Genomic DNA, 17,107 nt, shown 5'->3' with positions numbered 1-17,107 from the left:
TTCACGAGGCGGAAACGGAACGATTCGTCACTAAATTCCGAATTACAAATCAGACATGATGGAAAACAACGTTCAGACTTGAGTCTATTTTTATTGAATTACTAGACAGTGATCCATAATTTCTTTGCACGTCCTCAATACGCCATAGAAGACTCATGGGTAAGAGGACCATCAGTTATCTAATGAGGGGACATGCACTGATGCACAGCTACACACACATGCGTGTGGACACACACAGAGATAAGATGTTGTGCTTTACAGAGATCCCATCATTATTTTCATTGGACATTTCTTCCTGATGATCCGGCAGAAACTGAATAGATGATTTCCAGTTTGTATCGACAGAAAGACACATGCACACACACGCACATTTGCAAAACATGGCTAAAAAGATGTGACGTCACGCTGCACTGACAGCTTGGTTTCATATTTAACTTACTCCTGCTTGGCTTTAGATTGACTATAAAGTTAAAATATCTATCTGTAGGTTTATTTTCCAGTTTGAGGACAAGGCAGAGGATTGGATTGCTCAGATGTAAGTTGGTCATTGTCTATGGCACAAGGTTTTTTGTTTGTTTGGCCACACCTTGTGCTTTTATTGTAGATTGCTGACACAAGAGTCGCCTCCTTATCAGAAACACTGAGACTGTGTAACCACTAAAGGGTGATATTATTGCTTCACTGCATCTCATGCACAAATACAACACTATAGACTACAAATGGATTTGCGCAGTGCACTGTCTGGTGTGTAATTGCATTTTCTACCCTAAAGTGAACGACGAGGCTACTCTGTTGAGGCTGCCAAGCATCACACTTGACTACATAGTTCTCTGGATCGCCGGTGCGAAGTACAGCAGATGCTACAGCAGCTAGAAAGAATGAGATCCGAGTTTTAACAGGTATTATTGAAAGTTCTGTTTTCATATTAAAATCCAGTGTCTAAATGACCAACACTGAGACACACACACATACACACACACACAAGCTCCACAAGCTGCTACTTTCCAGCTCCACCCGTTCATTTACAGCAGTGACTTCTGAACATCGAGGTGACCCATCCATTTAGGATGTTTGGGTTTAAGAGCCGCTGGCACCGGCTTGGTCTGCTCTGCTGTGAAGATGAAAGTACAAAGCAGAGACATTAAAGATGGGTGTGTTTATGTATAGGTGACAGCCTGCTGACACGAGGCCGTTTGTCTTCCATGTGTGAACTTAAACGTCGTAGAGGACTTACTCCGTTCTGCTCGCTGCTGTTGGCTCAGATCCCTGCAGAAAACTATTCATTCTGGAAAAAAAAGAGGAGAAAAAAAACCCTAAGAGGTTGTTGAAGCAGAATTTACTGTTGTAATACACTGGTGTGCCGTGAATTTGAAGGCACATGCAAGTTATGATTCAGAGCACAATTAGTCAGCAGGCGATTAGTGTGTGAATTCTACAGCTTTGTTTCTACATTTATTATCAGTGTAATAGATCACCATGCAATAAGGTCTGGCTCATTTATTTTACTCTAATGATAAACGAGATGAAAGCAAAGCATTTAGCATCTTTAGCAACTTTTTTCCCCTCGTCTCTCCTCTGTAATTGCAACCGTAGCCAAATCCAATTGGTCGCCATCCAGCAGAAGAGTCCCTGTGATCTGAAAGTGAGCCATCTGATAAATGAGTGCTCCAGCCAAGGATAAAAGTGAGGCAGAGGCCGCTGCCTCCACAGAGGAAGTAATGAGAGGCGATGCTTACTTTGAGTTCTCTGCTGCTTCCTTCAGCTCCTTGTCGAGTCTGGAGGTGAGAGTTCAAACGACAAGATGAATATAAAGTCATTTTAAAGGCAGCTCGGGCTGGGAGGAGGTGGAGGCGCTGCTGCGTTTAGAGGGACTCACCTAATGATGCACTCTGGGATCTGGATGGAGTCCACTGGGATGAGCTCCTGCAGCTCGTCCAAATTGTGCACGTACTTAATCTTGCTGCTGAATTTGGCGCTGTGACGAGAGAAGCACGCTCATAAAAACAAGCCCGGTGACAGACACGTGCTTAACCCTGCTGTTGTCACCAAAAACTATTGTTTCCTTGTCTGAAAATAAATCCAAAAAATTCAGCAAAACCTTCAGGAAGAAAATTCAAGTAATTCCTTAAAAGTTTCCCTTAAGTTTTATTTTGTTAAAAATTGCCCAAATTTGGCAAGAAAATTCTTAGAAATATTTTCAAAAAAATTAGTAAAAATAGTCCAAAAAAATCCTAAAAATATCAAAAATGATTACATACATATCAGTAAAACTTCTAATATTTTCTTTAAGAACATTTGCATAAAAATCAACCAAACTCCAGCAAAAGTCGCTGGATTTTGGTTGATTTTTTTGTGAATGTTCTTAAGAAACATTTGCAATATTTCTTTTTTTCCACCACAAAATGTTCAAAGATTTCCCAAAAATGCTGAAAATGTGGACATCAGAAGTTTCACTGTGAAAATATAGTTTTTCCCCCACATTTTCAAACTTTAAATTTAAATCAATTTTGACCCGCAGGACAACACAAGGGTTAAATAAGAGCACACACAAAAAAAGGTCAATGAGAATAACCTGCTTGACATCAGAGGAACTGAATAATATTCATGTTTTTCTTCAAAAGGTGATGATGCAGGACTTTAACTCGGCCACAGTTGACTAATGAACACCAGTCTGACTCACGGGATGTGGACTTCGGGTCTGACATTTCCACATTTCACGCTGCTTTTCACCTCCTCTCCTGCTATCTCTGTGTGTCACTGTTTTCAAAATGCCCTTTACTGTGAAGCAACAACAACCTCCGAGCAGCAAACCTACACACTGAAAATGTCAAGTTTGCTGGAGATTTGGATCCTGCAATAAGGCGGTGCTGCTTGTGTCTTTGGGTGAAAGGCCATATTAATGACACCTCACCTAGTGTTCACCAAAACACTGCCAGTTTGTTGTAGGGACACTGTTGCTGCATTCTGGGCTTGGCACCACCTAACACAAGTGCTACATTCAATTGCATGTATAGAATCTATGGATTTATATATCTGGTGGAAATTGAAATTGCAGGTATGACTTCCTCGCCCTTTAAGAAAGTGGTCACATATTACTCGCCCAAAATAACTGCCTAGGGGAGTTAAGAAGATGGCTGTCTAGGGGGGAGACTTTGATTTCAAAGTAGAAGTTAAAATCAGAGTCGAGGTAGCAACCTGGAACAAAGTATTGGACCAACGGATGCTAACGTGGCAAATCAAAGCTGAATATTTTTTACCTGATGAAAGGCTTGGTAATGGCTAGGATGGTCCTGATGAACCACGATGGATGGAGAATAATGAAGGATTTCAAATTCTTCCTGAGCCTGAACACAACACAATATGCCACATGTTAGACATCGCTCCTGTCAACGCTGGTGCTCATTTTCACTGTCGTTCTTGAGAGCCACAAATGTTCCGTTATCTTTCACAAAATCAGACCTTCTGTCGATCATCTGATAGCACTTCTTCAGCCAGCCGAGGCCAGGCATTCTTCTGTGAGGTGTGGCTCCATTCAGGTACACAATCATGTAGTCCTCTGCCACCATCAGCTCTAGGGTGCTGATCACATAGCTGAAGACACACAAACAATATGTAGCCAGGTTAAAAAAATTCCATACATTTTTGTGCAATGACATTGGAATAAGGTCTTATAAAATTAGGAATAAAAAGTACATTTGAATAAATAATTTATACATAGCCTATAATGAATAGTTTAATGAACGGTTGTTAAAATCAATACATTTCATTGTGATTAAAACTGTTAATTTCATGGTTAAAATGTTTAATTGTGAATATTTAATTTCATGGTTAAAATTTTAAATTGTAATCGCGTTTGTAGTTTGACCTGTAACCTTTGACTTGTGAACAGGAAGTGACGTACATGCGGAGTGAGAGAAAAAAAGACGCGCGGACTCGGGAGAGAGTCGCTTTATGCTCATATTACTGAGTTTGTTTGCGTGTTTCTGTACTATATTTTGTCAGTGAGATCGTCTGTGAAAGGACATGCAATGAAACCGCTTGGTAAGCGACAGATAATTTCTACTCGAAGTTAAGTTCTGTTTCTTAGCCTTTCATTCATTAGCGAAGTGAGTGGCTAAGCTAATTAGCATAACAATCGGACTGTGGCTTCAGTTAGCTAACGCAGCTAGCCACATAGCCTATCCTGGATTGGTTCCGACCTGGAGACTGCGAGAGGAATATCAGATAACGCTCTGAGTGACCGGAAAAGCTCAGAGTTCCTCTGGCAACGAGGGAAAATAAAAGGAGAGCTTCGCTGGAATTTGCCTTCTGTTCTGGATTCACCTGCTTTCAGACTGAGGCTAAAGGACTGGAGTAGGAGCCACTGGACGTTGACCGATCGCGGGACAAAGGTATCACGCTTATTGTTTTGTTTTGCTTATTACAGAATGAAGAACTGTTAAATTTTGCTTTGTGGAATCAAGGGCAGGTGTCAGGCCTGCACCTTGTGATTTTTTTGGGGGGATGAATTGCCGGCTTAGAGATTAATTAATGGTGTGCACAGCATAGGTAAAGGGACAATTTCAAAGGAGGTTAAGACTGTTAACCTTATTCTTTCAGTTCTGTTATTGATATTTTGAAGTTGGGTTGCTCTGAAACGGACTTGTGACTGTGTTTGCTGGTTTATGCACATTTCCCACAAGTTTGGGGTTTAATTAAAGTGGGATTTGTTTAGTTTGACTTTTTCTGTAGCGGTTATTGATTTAAATGGTCCATAAACTAGTTTATTCTGCATATAGCTCTGAATAAATTAGCTCAGGAATTATAGTGTTGAAATTGCTAAGAAGATCCAAGAAAGTCAATTAAGACTTTTCATATGAGAGTATAGCTGTTAAAGAACTCAGGGCCCTTTCCTATATAAAATAGGGATAGGTGGGTTACAAATACTTCGACCTACATTCACTTCCCAGTCTTTATCTACCCATAATTACCACTTGCCTCACCTTAAACTGAGTGTTCATAGTAAAATTTTTATGATTTTCTTTATGGAAACTTACTTTTTGGACCCAAAGGGGAGGCAAGACTCTACAATGTGACTGTATAAACAGATTTATGTCCACTCAAAAGGAGCAATACAAGTACTACGTAGTCTGGCATAGGCACACCTATCTCCACAATGCTGTGTCAGCTCTGGAGAACACACACACACACACACACACACACACACAATGAAATACTAGAAGTTCAGTGACTGTGACTGCTATCCTTTTTTTCCTGGAATAATATACACTGGAGCCTGGGAGTGAAATTGTTTTTTGACCCATATATCGTAAATTGCGCTATATACTCCCCACACACCCTTAATGTGCCAGAATTTAAGAGGAGGGTGTCTGCAGCTATTATTGTGCCGTGCTTTTGCAGAGCAGTGTTTTTAGCTAAATGCACACAAGGACGCTGGCTTACTCTAATTTCTAATGAGTCGTAAATGTAAAGTACAACTCAGGCTGGTGAGAAAGCTTTCCTTTTTTTTTGCTGTTTTTGCAGGTCTTTTTGGGTTTTTTGACCATCAATGTTCCTGTGGTTAGTGTGAATGCTTAAAATAAATTTCAGTGCAGGCTCACTTCCCTCTCTGGTCACTGATTTACACCCTGGAAACTTATCTCAGTGTTTTAATGTTACACTTACATTTTTTTTAATCCCTCCACTCCTTAAAATGACTTAAAATTAACTCAACACTGTGCAGATCTATGAAGTCCCCATCGCTTTCTCTACCTGCCCTTCTGCTACTTGCCACATCTCGAGCACACCAGCTCACCTACTACACTGCAAAACGGCTCTATACTATTCAATTCCAAGTTGTAATATTACAGTTACTCAGTAATGCATGTTTGTAAACTGATCCTGAAGAAGCATGACGATACACAAAGCTGGTAATGGACAGGATTGGTTCCTTAGGTTAATTTGTCTGCCATAAAATTGTACATCGATATTATTTTACACCCCTGATATTGTTTAAAATGGGAATAATCCAGGACAAAAAGTGTTGGAAATGTAATATAGAAGAGGATACATTTTTCATGCTATATAGGACTGTTCAAGGGTACTTCCTTTCTGGAAGATGAAAACGAAAAAAATGAAGGAGTGGCTTAAATGATCTCTACCAGAATCCCCACAGCTATGTCTGTTAGGAGATAAGTCTACTATACCATCAAAAAATTGTAGAATGGCTAAAGCTTATGACAGAGAAAGTTGCTTTTCAGAATATGACCACCAGGGTAAACAATATCCCAAGTAAAACTAGCCAAATGTGGCAGGGTTTTCTGACTCACATTAGCGATGCTTAACATCTATATAAAATGTATGATATCCATGAGATGCAAAAGTGATATGTGATTGCTACCCTTCTTTTGTGTGTTTTTTTTGTGTTGATTTTTTATTGTCTTATGGTCACCGCGTATCTTGTCATTTTGATCAAGGTGTCAGCTTTGTTGCTTCTGTTTTGTTTGTTTTTTAATGCTGTTGGTTTCAAATTAATAAAAACTTAAATTAAAAAACAAACAATCCAGCTGTTGTGACATTTCAGTCTGAACCTGATGGACTGACCAACAGATGGACATCGCCATCATGATGTTCAACTCTGGAAATGTTACTACGGATGACAAAAGTGACTGATGGAAGAACCATTAGCTTGTTTACGGATCAATCTCAATAATAAATGAGTAATTTTTACCGTGAGACAAATAAATATGGCATCAAAACTATACTTATATCACAGTAGAGCAATATCACGGCGTTTGCCAGAGTTACTGCACGTATTCCAATCCGAACATTTAGGTCTCTGAAATTATGTATGTTGAAATGGTGAAATATGGATGCAACTTTTATTTGAAGCGGAACACCAGAGATACATGAGGAAATAGAAGACAAGTCTTACCCAGAATTTGAAAAACCTCATCTAGCAGCATTTTCGAAATTTCCCCTCTGATGTCCGTTACAAGAAATTGGTACAAATGTTGCTTCATGAAGGAGCTGTTTTGCTTTGAATTCCTTTTTTTCCTTCTTTGCATCAATCTCAGAAGCTCAATCACACTTTCTAAAATCCAATTCTCTGATTCACACCTGGTAGCTCGTTTTCAATTCTCTCCTCAGACGCCCCCTACCTCCGCTCTGTCTTCTCGGTCAGCAGGGAACCTTGTCACCTCCTTTGAAAATAAAGTTGACAACACCCTCAGCTCTGTCTTCAATAACTCCTCTAACTTCTCTGACTTTGGTTTCAGGCTGACTCTTCTCGCTTCCTGATGAAATGTCATTCTCCAACTTGCAGACAAGCACTACTGATCCACTCTGATTCGTGACAATTGTGATCATCTCCCACTGACAAACTGCATGTCGTTCACCACCAAGCTACAGTTACTCCTCCTCGCAAGGATTCAGACCTCCAGCCATCTGGCATCGGGAACTGCAGACACTACGGTTTACCTCCTTTCATTTCAATCCAAAACTCTCGGATATGCCAGCTTACTCAGTATCTTTCACAGAACAGCCTGTGGGATCCCAACCACACTGTCCAGGCATGAAATGCAACTGTTCCAACACAACAGTGCGATATCAGCACAGGAGTTCACAGCAAAGAAGCTAGACTATCACTTTATTTCTATCACTTTATTTAGAGAGCTTTCCCTGTCCAGAGGTGCTGTGGCTGAATTTAATCAATAATGCAGCGTCCTCATCTAATTAAATACAGTCTAAGGATTAAATGGATGTTTTCATTGAACTACTTTTACATTTCCTTTGTACATAGTTGTACAATGATCACCTGAGAAAAGTCATAATATGTAAAACAGTTTTAAAAAACCCAACACGGTAGCAGCTCTTACTTTGTACTTTGGTACAGCAAGTGCCATGCCATTCGGCGTAGGCAATCATTTCCTTTGATATAATCCGATCTTTTGCTTTCTGAATTATGGCTGTTGCCTGTTCCATGTGTAGCTATGATGTCAGTCCATCCATCATTACCATTCTCTGTCTGCCTCTTTCTCTCTTCCCGTTAATTTTTCCAATTGTGATGATATATTCCAGGGTCTCTTTCCTTATGATGCATCCAAAAAATGTTGCTTGCCATTTCCTAATTTTGTTCAGTAGCGTGTAATTTGTGTTTAGTATTTTAAATCGTCTTTATTGGTTATTCTGGCCGTATTAGATGTACGTAGCAGGTGCCTGTAAAACCACATCTCTGCTGCAGCGGTACAGCAGTACTTTAGCTAAATGCTAACATCGGCATGCTAACATGGCCACGACAAGCATGTAAATGTTTCCATCCATCCATTCATTCATCCATTATCTCTGCAATGCTTAATCCTCATTAGAGTCATGGGGGGCTGGAGTCTATCCCAGCTGACTTAGGGTGAAGGCAGAGGACACCCTGGCAGGCAGTCTATCAGAGGGCTACACATAGAGACAATCACATTCACACTTATGGACAATTTAGAATCGCCAATTAACCTCAGCATGTTTTAGGACTGAGAACCCATAGAAAACCCATGCATGCACAGGGAGAACATGCAAACTCCATGCAGAAAGATCCCAGGCTAGGACACAAACCAGGGATCTTCTAGCTGTGAGGCGACAGCACTAACCATTGAGTTACTATGCAGCCCATGCAGATATTTGTCAAGAATATTAACCATCTTAGTTTAGCGTGTCTGCATGCTAGTATTTGCAAATTAGCACAAAACACAAGCTAGGCTGATGCTAATGAGAATGTGATTCATTGTGCATTTGGATATCTCCACAATGTGAAAAAGACAGCATCCTCTGGAACAAGGAGTGTTTTTGTTTGCTTTGTTTCTTCTATTTATTTGTAGTTAAAGCTGAGGCTACCATTATTTTGTCATTGCATAGTAACTTTTTAGCATATTATAGTTTAAGTAGTACTAAAGGAAACTACACTTCTGCCCCACCTCTTGATTTAAAAAAGATTATAAAGAGCTACAAAGTCCACAGTGAAAACAATGTGATGCTAAGGGTTATTAAGAATTTTCTCTGAGGAAAGTGGGGTTAAACTCCTGCTCAACGACTCAAGTAAATGTTGACTTTTAGCTTGAAAATCATGTTTAAAGCTCAAATGCTCCTGACCATCTGGTGGGACATGCTCAGGAAAGAGCTGCATTTTGTAAAATGTAAAATGTTGAGCTTATGTTTTATTTAAAGAACTTCCTTGCTTTGTGATTGAGATTGCAAATGCATTTGCTGTGTGCACTGACATACACGGCTGGTTCTGAAGGTGAGCTGCTGGCAAATAGACTCAGCCAGTTGGAGTAACTTTCACGCATCGTCTGATTGCTTTTGTTTCAGTCTGTGTTTGTCATATGCGGTTTGCTGTTTCATACCACCACCCACCATTCATTCAAACTCCCACGTTCAGCTATGTGTTTTGCAGACATAATTTTTGCACATACCGAGTGGATGCTGCAGGGACTAGTTCTGCAAACCCGTTTTATGCAACATTTATCATCCAACTGAGTTTGAAGTTTGAGGATGTCATTTTATCTATCCAATCTGCTTTTAATCCAGCGACATTTTTTTCCACAATATATTTGTGTCTTATTGTTTACCGTAGGGCTGGCCCGAATAGTGGTAATTTTTACACTTTACAAAGTCACCCTGTGGGCCAGATTGGACCCTCTGGCGGGCCGCTTTTGGCCCGTGGGCCACATGTTTGACGCCCCTGATATAGAACTTCATCTGGACACAACTTCAACACAATCAGCCCTTTTGGGCGGAATCAAATATCTGAAAAACAAATGATAATTCAATCTGCTGCTTTGTGCTTCACAATTTTTAGCAAGCTAACTGAAGATGGTGAATATGTTGCATCCTGCTGGACATTAGTATGTCGTCATTGTGAGCGTATTAGCATTTAGCTGCAGGAACAGCTTTGTGCACCTTTACCAACTCATGGTTTATCCCAGCTTTTACATTCTTCAGGTTTTGGTCATACAATGCTGTTATGACAGTTATGATGTGTCAGTGTTTGTGCAAATTATCAGTAGCAAGGTTAAACAGGAAATTAAAAATACTACTAGCAACAACTGACATTTCTTTAGTGCAAAACCAAACTAGTGGCTAAACTGTTGTAGGTCAGTGCAAAATGTACTGAAAAACAATAGTGAGTTGTTGAGTGTGTGTCAGTCATTGCAGTGCGACACTCACAGGAAGAGGTTCTCCATTATTTCATGGTAGTCCTCTCGGTCACTGTCTGGCAGGAAACAGGCAGCAAACACTATGATGGCATTCACTCCGTTGCCATAGTAGCCTTGATAAAAAACACATAAAAAATAAAAGTAATAAGAGTCAACTTGATTTTGTGCCTTTGTTGGCAAGAACTTGATTGCTCTTATTTTCTTTCTTTTTGTTCTATTAATCTGCCAGTCTGTGTTTCTTTTGTCTCTCCGTCCTGTTTCCTCTCACAAGTCTTCAGATTAATGTAATTTTCTTTTATTCACGAGCCCATTTATTACCAGATTTGGTGTCACTCAGACAGGGGGGCTTTTATCTAAATGACACAGCTTGTGATATTGACTTTTCCATTGCAGATGTCTCAGTTTTCTTCCTTGGGATGGCTGTGTTTCACTTAAGCCAACAGCACAGAGCACAGTAGGAAAGCTCAGCCTGCTGTGGTTAATGTCCCTTTACATGCAAAGATTGCATCCCTAAAAACTCATCTCTCTGTATCAGCGTTACATGTTTAGAAGGGTTATTTCTTGAAAATAATTTGTTTTAGCTTTTTAGATGACTAAGATGGCCACCTCTCCACTCGTTGTTTTAGCTTGAGCACACCAACTCATTTATTACTGTGCTCATACACTGTAGAACTACTCTACGGTGCTTCATGTTGTAATACTGCAGTAATTCAGCTATCTAAGTTCAAACCAGAAACTGATTCTGAAGAACAATGATACCACAAACCCCACCCTGCAAGTTTTGGTTCTTTATTTTTTGTTACGTATGAAACCACAGAGGTCTGACTCTATGTTCGAAAGACCATCATGAGTGGAAATGCTCGGATATTTTACTGTGTGGACTGCTTATTTAGCTCATGATATGGACAAATGGACATGTTAACAAGGCAAAAAAAAACCTTCAATTTTCATTGGAGAGACTCTTTAAAGGTCTTATTCCAGTGCTTACATGAGCTATAGGCTTACCGGGGCATAAAGTCCATGGCCACGGGGTAATAGAGAGACAGAAATGGGGCCCCTGCCTGTGAAACCAATGCTGTGTGACTCTGTGTCTGGACTCAGTTTAAGATGCAGATCCACCACCAGCAGTTTGGGCAACCAGCAGGAAAGCTTCAACGCTCCCCAGCAAATATTCTTTAAGTCTGTAGAGCTCTTCTTCAGTGATGAAAAACATTTATTTTAGTAACTGATCAAACTGTTCATGGAAATACACCAAAAATGATCTATTTTTTGCTTCTCTGGTGGGAGATGTGTGAGTTTTATTTGGCTTATATTACAGTAAATTAATTATTTCTGGGTTTTAGATTTTAAATTGGACCAAAAAAATAGGCTGATTTGAAAATGTCATTTTGGAAATTGCAATGACATTTTTTCACTTTTCCCTGACATTGTAAAAACAATGAAATACCTTCTCAGTCATTGTTGAGTGACTGAGTGTTTTGATGGTGGTAGAGTGCCGTCCAACAAAATCTCATACTGTACGTGTTCACTTGGAATAGGATCTGGAAACTGAATGCTGCAACATTCACATCACTTTCATGCTCAGACCAATTAGTGACCTTTGTCGCCTTGTGTGGAAACATGATTTTTCCTTTAATTATCACGTTTGTATGCTTGTAGCGAGTTGTTTTGGAACCCAGCAGCCAGCCTTAATTAATCACAGACGGTATATTTGCTGACAAGAGACCACTTTGCCAGTTTTCATCCTGAATTATATTGCTCTCATATGAAAAGGACGTGTGAAAACTGGAGGTAAAAATTTGATGTAAATCCCAATCAGCTGGCTTCAACAACAACCTGTATTACTTCATTTTTGCTTGGTCTGCCGCCAAGATAAGACGAGGCACTTCCTAAATGAGACATCATTCTGCCACCTTGTTAGATGAGAAGTGGCAGCTCAAAAACAATGGGTGACTGTGATATAGTAGAACAGAGATAATGACTCATATATCATGGGGTTACTTCTGGAATCTGATATTCAGGCCTCCTTAAAACTGAAAATGTTACTTCTGCTGAAAAGATGCTGTTAGTGTCAGTTTTGATTGCATCCATTTATTTCTGTTTATATTTGAAGCAGCAGGAGAATTGCTGGAAGAATATAAAATAATAGGACTACATTTTTCACATCTGTCTTACATTTGTTGTATTCACACTGGCTGTCAAGAGATGTGTTATTAAAGTACTGTAAAAGCTATAGTCTGACTTTGTGCTCGACGTTCCTAATTTATACTGCTAAACTCTAATACTAGCATTTTTGCACTGAACAGTTGCATGTTGACTATATTCTAGCTTGGATAGGATGAATAATGTTAACGGGAATCCACCAATTTGTATTTTTAGTCTAGGACACTAATGTATCTCTGCATGAGTCACAGTTTAAAAAGTCCTTGTTTATCATATACTGCGCTTTCATTAATCCCCTTGCTTCATTTACTGTCAAAAACAAGCAATTTTAGCTCCTGTCCCTTTAAGGCCTCCTCCTTAAAAGCCAACTTTCTTCTGATTGGCCAATTTCTGGGAGCCTGCCAAATGTCAGCACCAGGTGCTTTTGAGCTGTACTGCCTGTACTTCGATGCCTGGAGTAAATTGCTGCACAAAGAAACTGGACTTAAGCCAGTGTCAGCTTGTCATGAAACTTAACAAACATTGAAAACATTTAGAGCAGCCTGAAGCCTAAGCTGCTGGCTTAAAGAGATTACCTTTCACACACATTTACGTCATTATTTCAAACTTTGGCTAAAGTAAATTTCCATATAATTGTCAAGCAAATTTGAATAATAAACTAGATTGCATGGCGTCACTAAAGGTAGCAGCATATGCTACTTTAGCATGGCTGTAATTAGCTGAGTAGAAGAAGCCAAAAACAGAACCAGACCACTACAAACCCTCAAAGAAGAAACAAACAAGGGAAAAATAGATAGAAATTTCAGGAATTCTTTCAAATTAAGAAAATTGTATTTATTTTTTCAAGTCAACTGGAAATGGTTATGTTTAATCCAGAGACGACGACAATGGAAGAAGTGAAAAAGCTAATGGGTTACGCAAGCTAAATGTTCGCTACATCAAAACTTGTTTGGAAAAAGGTGTTTCCTAATCTCATTATGCACATAGACTTCTGTAAAACAGCCAAAAACCAAAACATGTAGACTTTAAAACTGAGAAAGGCTTTTCAAATTTGTATTAACTTTTTTCTCATTGAAAAGGAACATTGTATACACATATGACAGAATGTAAAGGAAAGCGTCATTGGTCCCATCTAAAAGCATCAGTGTAAAGTTGGGCATATTCAGTTGTTTATTTTTGCCAAAACTGCAAAGGGTGTCCTGAGTTGCTGTCTGTGGTTTTATGTCTGAGGATCCACACAGCCTCAGCAACCTGTCTGTCAAGATTCCAGTCTGTACCTTGTCCGTGAGGCAAAACCCCAGGCAAAGGAAAGTCCTTATTCATTTACAGCTGCTTATTTGCAATGTTTACACAGTGAAACTGAAGGCAACTCAGGACAAGTTTAAGACGGACCAGAAAAAAAGAAAAAGTGTTTCTTTTGAGGGAGAATATACAAAATACAGCCAATATTCAGAATGGACACAACAGGGCGACTTATGATGTTGAAGTGGTTCTTTCATAATTACCTCCATGAGAGATGACTCGCATGTAGGGCTCAATGATCTTCATGTTGATACGGTGCTCCTGCTCCCCAATGATGACGGTCCTCCATAGTTTGCCGTCCTGGCGCTCCTCCTCGGCACTGTATGTCGGGATTGTGTTGTAGGTCTCAGTTGTTCCACTCCTGCCGGCTGCAGTGGGATCTGATGTGGAAAACGCCAAATATATTGTATTAGAGGCCTTTTTCATACTAATCACAATAACATTCATGACATCTCAGCACTGTTTGTGTCCCTGCAGTCAGCCACCATGCATAATAGCAGGACCCTGAAATTGAAGCAGCTAAATGAAACTCTGCATTGTTTTTTAGTATCAATACTTGTAGTTTTCCCTCAATGATGCATCAAAATCTTTCCAAGAATAAAAGGCTTAAATCTAAAGGGGCTTTAGTGTTTCGAAAAACGATATCCCGAAGCATAATAAGCTTAACTGTCATTTTGAATGAAAAATTCTTGACACTAAAAACCCAAAAATCTTGCTTTTTGAGTTTCATATTATTTTAGATCTTGCATTCCTTATCATCATCACAATGAAGCATGAGGTCATCAAAGTGCCAAAGCTCCTCCTCTGACTGACCCACCTTCCCAGTCCATTTCATGGTCTGTGTAGTCGAGGTAATCGCCTTCATCTGGAGTGTCGAGGTCGTCGACGTTAATGTCGAGATCATCAGGCGTCTCCCCCAAGTCGTCCTCGCTCTGGTCCAGTGACAGGCTGATACGAGGGGCAGATAGCTTTTTTCTCTGGGTGGCACCTCCTTGCAGAGGTAGAGAGGTAGGAGGGACTAGAAAAAAACAAAAACAGTTTATTGTTTAAGCCGCAATGAGTATTGTAATTCAGAGAAGTAGGTGCTTCACACTCACCTGGTCTGCCTTCGCCCCCCTCAGAGTTCATTTTACTCTCTGATGGCAGGTCCATCCCCAGGAGGACCTATGAGAAGATAATTACAGTCACTAAATGGACTCTTGTGATGGAACAACACACCTGGAGAGTACCCATAATGTTGTGTAATCTGTTGTGCTCTGCCAGACTTAAAAACTGCCAGTGGTGGGAAGTAATGAAGCACATTTGCTCGAGTGCTAAATTTGAGGTAAACCAAGTATTCTCCTTTCATGCTCCCTTATACTTGTACTCTAGAGTTATACGAACACTGTGATGCATTACTCTATATAAGTAATTTAAACTAAATTCAACCTACAACACCTAATTGTTAATAACCTCAATTCATCTGCAGTAATATACAAAATAAAACTGTTACCTTGGATACATGATTAGTGCCTTTTAAAACAATAAAATGTACTAATATTTTTCTAGTTTCCTGGATTACATGTGTAATATAGCACAGTATTGCTATTGTGACATAATACTGTCTTCACATGAAAACCGGATAAAATGGTAAAGAGGAGATTGTTATTGTTTACTTGGTGCAATAAAATGGTCACAATAACCTGACAATTTGACAGATGTTGCCATTTTCAATGCATTTACACTGTATATTATGATACATCTCACATTGTAATGTAAATACCCGGGTAGCATCACAGAGAGTGACACACACCTGTGAATAAAAGGCCGCTGGCCAGAAAAAATGAGCATGACAAAGAGGGCTTTGATGTAACAATGAACAATAGCTTATTGTAGATCTATCATCTTTGTACACATGCTGTCTCCATGTTGGAGCAGCAGAGAGGTTCAACTAAACAATAATAATCTCTGGGATCCATATTATGATTGTTCATTTTATGTGTTTATGCTGAAAAAATTACATTTGGCTTTTATTAGATTCTTTACTCCCTGAAGCCCTGGCATCAGTCGGGCTATATTGCAAAGCATAAATACAAGAAGTCCCCAAACACCAGCATGTCTTAACACATCTATTGATCTTCTCACATTTACATACTTATCAGGAAACAGGAGGAGGAAAGACGAGGCTTGTAAGATGGTAGTAGGGGGGAGACGATGGGAGGAGGGATGCTGGAAATGAGAAAGATTTTGAGGTTAAAGGTCATCTTCCTCTGTGAATAATCCTTCCATTCACAGTGGAGGAGGGGGAGGATGTTGAGTGGTGGGTGGAGGTGGGGAGGGGGCTAAGAGAACAGGGCTTGTTACATCATGACAAGCTCACCCCCCCTCGCTGCCTTTTTCTAGCGCTGATTCAAATCGAATGACTGCACGCTTGCCTGAGCACAGATTGGGAAGAGATGCAAATTCACAGTGAGTCACGTGTGCTCACTGGCATGAAAAAGAAACATCCTTGTTTCTTCTCGGCGGACTCGCTCTGGAACAGGAGGAAATGTGATTGCATTAGCAGCTGCAACAGAGAAACGCTGAATGGTTGATTCCTTTACTGTGGAGGTGACTGTCATGCTGACAATTCAGTGTGCCTACAGTATTAGTACACACAGATAAACACACACTGATACACGGTTGAATACTGCAGAATAATAAAAACCAGCATCATGTTATGTGCATCCTCCATGGAGGATGCTGAGCTGCCTCACATCCACTTCCATGTCTCAGCACAGGACCACAGTGCTGATGACAGCAGCCCCTCCCTCTCTTGCTTCCTGTCTGCTTGCTGTGAGGAGAAAAAAGAACATATCCCTCTTTCTCCTCTTTTTATCATCATCGAACAAAAGCCATCTACTCACCACTGCTGGGGCTCGGGAATCTCTTTCCTCCTGCGTCTCAGAGCATGGATGTACTTCCAAGATCCCTGCCTGTTTCCTGCTCCCAGCTCCTCGGTGGAGATGCTCAGCTTACAAACAGCTCACAGCTTCCACCATTTTGTGGTCACATGATCTGGGCTATTACCAAATAAGGGCGATCACCTGCTATAACAGCTCTCTGCACAGCAGCTTCCTCAGGCGGTGCGACTGAATGGGGATATAGGAGGGCGTGTTTGTGTGTCATTATTATCTTCGACTGGAGGGGATAAACTCTGTAGGTGCCGTTGTGTTATTACTACCCACGAGAAGCGTGGGACTGCTATTAATGCTTCACAGTAGATTTGTGAGCCTGGCTGTGCAACTACAAGATTTTATTAGCCCTCGGGGGGAGGGGGGAAAAAGCAAGCAATAACAGTCAAACGAGAATATTGCCAGCTTCATGTGCAGATAAAATTCACAGCCTTTTACCACATGCTGCAAGAAAATAGAGACTTATCCAAAGCAAACATGCTTACCATTCCACTGTTTAGAAAGCTACTGCTAATGTGTCCCTTTATA

The 17,107-nt window shown here is 40.2% G+C and overlaps 1 protein-coding gene across 2 annotated transcripts; it reads right to left on the bottom strand.

The window, feature by feature from the left end:
- Positions 1-71: 71 nt before the first annotated feature.
- prune2 (prune homolog 2 with BCH domain) lies at positions 72-16,707 on the bottom strand. Of its 2 annotated transcripts, none has more exons than XM_051938609.1 (11): positions 16,532-16,707; positions 14,744-14,810; positions 14,464-14,664; positions 13,850-14,026; positions 10,192-10,294; positions 3,460-3,591; positions 3,258-3,344; positions 1,877-1,975; positions 1,737-1,775; positions 1,235-1,285; positions 72-1,108 (listed from the first exon to the last, which is right to left on the bottom strand). In XM_051938609.1, exons 2-11 carry the CDS (start codon positions 14,796-14,798, stop codon positions 1,078-1,080), a joined length of 975 nt encoding a protein of 324 aa, XP_051794569.1. In that variant the 5' UTR covers positions 14,799-14,810; positions 16,532-16,707; the 3' UTR covers positions 72-1,077. The 2 variants fall into 2 exon arrangements, with proteins under 2 accessions (XP_051794569.1, XP_022062671.1); XM_022206979.2 differs by having other exon boundaries at positions 72-1,111; positions 16,532-16,706.
- Positions 16,708-17,107: the final 400 nt, after the last annotated feature.

The sequence above is a fragment of the Acanthochromis polyacanthus genome, chromosome 18, assembly GCF_021347895.1.
Source record: "Acanthochromis polyacanthus isolate Apoly-LR-REF ecotype Palm Island chromosome 18, KAUST_Apoly_ChrSc, whole genome shotgun sequence".
Taxonomy (NCBI): domain Eukaryota; kingdom Metazoa; phylum Chordata; class Actinopteri; family Pomacentridae; genus Acanthochromis; species Acanthochromis polyacanthus.
This window is presented reverse-complemented; position numbering and strand designations above follow the sequence as displayed.